This window comes from Rhea americana, unplaced genomic scaffold (assembly GCF_003343005.1).
Source record: "Rhea americana isolate MKP2758 unplaced genomic scaffold, rheAme1 scaffold_10, whole genome shotgun sequence".
Taxonomy (NCBI): domain Eukaryota; kingdom Metazoa; phylum Chordata; class Aves; order Rheiformes; family Rheidae; genus Rhea; species Rhea americana.
This window is the reverse complement of record NW_028185039.1, coordinates 6,467,963-6,473,293: the sequence shown is the minus strand read 5'-3', so window position 1 is coordinate 6,473,293 and position 5,331 is coordinate 6,467,963. Positions and strand designations below refer to the sequence as shown.

At 38.1% G+C, this 5,331-nt stretch overlaps 1 protein-coding gene across 1 annotated transcript in view; it reads left to right on the top strand.

Moving 5' to 3' along the window:
* The first annotated feature begins 4,754 nt into the window (after positions 1-4,754).
* RSL1D1 (ribosomal L1 domain containing 1) overlaps positions 4,755-5,331 on the top strand; it is a 6,042-nt gene continuing 5,465 nt past the window's right edge. Inside the window, exon 1 of the mRNA XM_085300670.1 lies at positions 4,755-5,240. Coding sequence (XP_085156796.1) covers positions 4,755-5,240 — 486 coding nt within the window. The remainder of the gene's footprint in view (positions 5,241-5,331) is intronic.

Below are 5,331 nucleotides of genomic sequence, written 5' to 3'. Positions count from 1 at the left end.
TCTCTGGACTTTTATTTTTCTGGTAAATCAGTTTTAAAGTAACTTTTTTCTGCAAAGCGAACAAAACGCACAATTCCTTGGGTCTTAAACTAATGAAGAAGTCGAAAGCCAAGGAAACTTTTATTGTGTTATTCTTCTGAATTGATTTAGGATTTCCACCTATCAGTGTGCTCTCTTAAAGTCAGCTCATGGATTTTTAATTCTCTAAGACCATCACTGGAGAATCTTTACAGTTCTGAAAATTCCTAAATTGTTAAAACTTTTAAAACTTTTCCTAAACACTGAAATACATCTCAAAACTACATGATGCTCAAGTGGAATTTTCACTTTAGAGCAAACTTAATGAGAAATTCTAAAATTTTGTTATTTTGGGGCCAGACAGAATGTATTCATGGCAAAACTGAAAAGAATCATCTGGTGGGTTGAAATACTAGTACAAAGAAAGTTTTAGCATCTCCATAACTCATCCCATCTAGTGCTTTTGATTACCATTTGCATAAATCCAATTAACATCACCTTGCCTATAATGGGAAGCTTAAATAAAATCTTAATCTAAAATGTACAGTTCAAGATACTAAGCAATATGAGATGGTTTTGATTAGGGTATAAAATACTTACATTATATAACACTTAAACATGCTGATATAGAAATACAAAGCAGAAGTCTACACTAATTGGCTGCATTTTASGTATAAGAGCTAAAAAAATATATTTAAATAATCCTCAGATTGCATCTCAACTTTTTTTTGTTACATCTCCATTCTACATTTTTTATAGTCCCATTTTTACTGCTATTGAACASAGCTAAATTTAAATCAAAAGGAAAAAATGATAATGTGGCTTTGTTTGAAATAGTATTTGCTGATTCACTGATGTAATAAAATTTTTAAATGATCATTTTGAGTACTTATTTCCTCTTGTGAAAACATGTGGTACACTGAAGATGCAGGAGCTGTGCACCCACAACAATTTAAAAACAAAGGGAGAAAAAAAAGGAAATGGAAGTTGAATTGAAACTACCAGCACCCCAGGAGCAGTGCTAGTATATGGTACTGGCAGAGTATTCCTGAAGTGGATGTAATTTATACCAGCAAAAATGAAATCTGTCTTTTTTTTTTTTTTTTTTTTTTTTTTTTTTTTTTTTCTTTTTCCTTTTTCCCAATAGTGGAAAGGAGGGGATTGATGTTTTTCCCCAGAATGCATTTATGGCAGCTTTTGTATGCAGTGTAGTACTGATCTGGATTATGCCTTTTTTCTCTGACTGTTGGCCAAAGTTTATAGGGTAGATATGACTTAAGTGCATAGCCATGATGTAACTTATAAAAACATAAATTATAATAATAAAAACTAAGTTCTTGTATGTTCTTGAAATAAAAGCTTTGGTATATGTAACAATAATTAAATGTAAAATAATCTGAATGTGCAGCAGTACTGATTATTTTGCAAAAAGAAAATAATTATTTGTTCTGCAAGTTAMAAGAAGTAAAGAACGCTAAATGAAGAAATGGGAAATGAAGCCAATTAGTTGACTTAACTTTGCCATCAACTTGAATCTACTTGAAACCACACCATGTACTTTGATTATGTTTGCAGACAATTAGAATCTAGCATACGTTTGTATGCTATGGTGGCATCAGTTTCCTGATGCACTCATTTTGGTAGTAAATTGTATTCTTAACAACAAGCTATTAGGATGGTGTCTTAGTGTTGTAAGAAAAATAGCTTCTTTAAGGAGGTTTATCCACAGGGATATCTGCTGGTAATTAATTTTATGCCCCTCCACAGATTTTTTTTTCCAGTGGCATAAAGGCCCAGCAAAGATTGCTCAGTGAAAAACCTCTCTTTTAAACTACTTATGACACCAGTCCAAATATTAAATACTATATTAGTTATGAGAAATGTGAGGGTTTTTTAATAAGTGTTTATTATTGGATATTACATAAAAAAAAAAGATTGTTTAAATTGTCCCATGATTCTGTATTACTCCGGGTTTTTGGTTCCTAATGCAAACTGTTTAAATGATGATGTCAAAGCAGATGAAATGTACTTCAAACAAGACTGTTTTCTTTCTGAACTGGTACTTAAAGGCTCTTACTTGTTCTGCTGTTTTTGTATACTCTGTAGAGCATTTGGTAAAGAAAAATATACCAACAAAACTGGAGTTACTACTGAAGATCTTACATTGTGAACCTGTTTCTTTGTGTATATTTTAGTGCACTATAAGCCTGCCAAAATGTTTCTTTTTTTCCTTCTGGAAAAAATGCTAGCAAGGAATCTAGTCTTAGTATAAAATGGAAATTTATGCTAACAAACCCAGAATCTGGTGTGTGTATGTTTAACTTTTTGTAATACAAACCCTTTCACTGGCTTCCCTTCCCCAGAAGCTTCAGCTTCCAACTTAAGTTGAATTTTCCTATCTTTACCCTCAGCTATCTACACAAACACCAAAAACAGTCCACATATTTCTAACAGCAATGAGAGATGTGAGTGTCTAACTATTGGGGAAAAAGTGTACTCAAGACAACTTTTCTTGTCGTTTTGTTAGTGCCGCAAGCCAGCAGAACTGGTGATAGGCAAAAGATGATAGTAAGAAAACTTTGCAGCTTGTGTCACGAAGACAGGTGCCTCTGCTCCTTTGAAACAGGCGTGCTGGAGTAACTTGGAATGTAAGCATCCATCCGTCTGGTAGTTAATTAGATTATAGCTAGAGGCTTACACTGGGACTGCAGAGGAACAAAATCTAAAAAACCCCTAGTGTTTCAATGCCAGCAGTAGCAGGAAGATGCTGCTCTTAAGTCCATTTTACGAGGGACTTCTTAATCTGTCTAATTGAATACCTGTGTATTCTTTGCACTACTTTTGTTGCAAGAACTACACTTCATGAAAAGCTTGGATTTTGACATCTGCCATCAAACTATCAAGACTAATACGAACTTGCTAAGGGAACTTTTGGGAGCACACAAGGGGGATAGCCTTTAACCCCAAAGACTTGTTTATTGTAGCTGCTTGTATATCCCTTTTGCCAGGAGAAAGTATAAAATCAGGAATATGTAAAAACAATTTTAGATATGTGATAGAGTGGAATGGTTGGCAGTTGCATCATTTTAAATCTTACAATTTAAATGAGTGTGACAAATTGCTTAGGGAAAGGTACATACTTTCATAAGCAGACACAGCTAAACTGAAGGGCTACAGCAGAATATGTTTCAGGTAGAGCGTTTTTGAAAGTGACAAATATAGTTTTCCTTGTAAGAACAGCTACTCATTTGCAAACTTCCAAAATTAAAATTACATTTTTAATAGTTTACAGTCACTGTATGCAATTCATGTATTAAGCTGAAACATTCCTTATCCAGAGATTAATTTAGCATTTTTTTTCCCCAGACAGCTCTACAGCTCTATTGGCTATATCAAATACTTTTCAAGAGAAAATAATCATAAGTCAGTTATATCATATCTAGTGAAATTTAGTCATGCCAGACTTAAAAGCTTGCAGAAAAATGTATTTGGATGAGACTGCTATAAGAGAAATTTGAATTTAAGTCTCTGATAAATCCCTTTAATTTTATCTTATTAACGTTATGCTGACCTAGTACAATCATGCTTCAAACACACTGTTCAATCATAGCTTACAAAACTAGCCTGGCTTACTTTCAAAGAGGCTTCCCATGCAGTCATCTGACTTTTTCTGATTTATTACAACATGTTATAATAATATGTTTCTGTTTTATTAAAACGTGTCTGCTGTAAAATACACAAGGCCTATGAAAAATCAGGAACAAAGCTAATACAATTAGTAGATGATAAAATGCATAGCTTCTATCATATGCATAGAGTTTTGGCAGTGCTCAAAAGATTTTAATGGGTCTCTAATTTAGCTGCTCTGCATGGTCTCAGCCTTTCTATACTTTCTCCAATCTATACTTCGTATTACAACTACCTGATGACAAATCATGACTTTTCCTAACCAGTTTCATTTATTTCAGTTATTGGTCCAAGTTACAGAAGAGAAAGTCAAAATTTCCATTTTCCAGGAACTTCTTCACTTTTTTAATATCAGTATATGACCTAATTAACAGCAACTTACAGTAAGTCAGTTAAGACACAACCCACCTTCCTAACTCTGTATGCATGCCCCAAATTACAAGCGGTGAATAGGCAACTAAGTAGTGTTGAAGGTGCTACTCCAGGCTCTTCTCTAAGGCTGGGGAAGTCTCAAAGCCATTGGCTCTTTCACTGATGCCCCATGAACACCACCGCAGAATTTAAACATCAATTGCTACATAAAGCAGTTTGTCAGAGATATGGGTACTTTAATCCCTTTCTCTTTGTACTGGGAGGGCAACAAATTGTGTTGGAAGACATCCGACAAGAAGCAATAAGGGCATGATTAGAAAGGCAAAGAGTAAGAAAAAAAATGAAGTAGAGCAAGGAACTAATAGTTTCACGTATGTTTTATCCCCAGTAATGCATTGCTAGATTATCTATGTGGTAGCTTACCAGTGTTATGAATGAAGAAGCCCAAAGGTGCCAGGGGAGATACTACACTGTGGAATGAGGCCAAACTGCTTCCAGGCTAGGTCTGGTCTGGAAACAGTGGATGCAGTGGAATAAACTTCTCAGAGCTAAGCTCATTTCATGCATCTCTAAAAAGAAACAGAGATGCAGCAGCTCTGCCTTGACTATTCACGAACAAGGAAGAACTGGTCGGGCATGTGGTAACCAACGACAGCCTAGACTGCGGTGACCAGGAGATGGCACAGCTCACGGTGCTGACGGCAGTGAGGAAGATGAGCAGCAGAGCACAGACCCTGCACTTTGGGAGAGTCCGTTTCGTTTTGCTCAGGGACCCGGCAGGTGRGATCCCAGCTCTGAGGGGCAAAGGAGGCCAGGAAAGCCGGCAGCAGACCTTTAAGGACAACCTCCTCCAGGCACAAGGACGGTCCCTTCTGATACTGGGGGAAACAACTAGATGTATCAGGAGACTGGCTTGGCTGAACAGGGAACTCGTGACAGTGCCCCGGGGCGAAGAGGCGGCGTGCAGGAGGCGAACGCAGGGTCAGGCCGCGGCGGAGCAATCTAGAAACGTTGCCGAGGCAGGCAGGGACGGCGTYAGGAGGCTCACGGCTCGCCCCGAGTGGAGACTGGCCGGGGACGGCAAGGGCAGCAAGAGCGTCCGCGGCTTCAGCAGCAGCGAAGGGCTGGGCAGGGGAAAACCCGACGGCTGCTCAGCGCGGCAGGCGAGCTGAGGTGCTCAGAGCCCCCCCCGGCGGCGGGCTTCATCGGGAAGAGCCTCCAGCCGCTGTGCTCGGGCAGCCGAGAGGAGCCGCC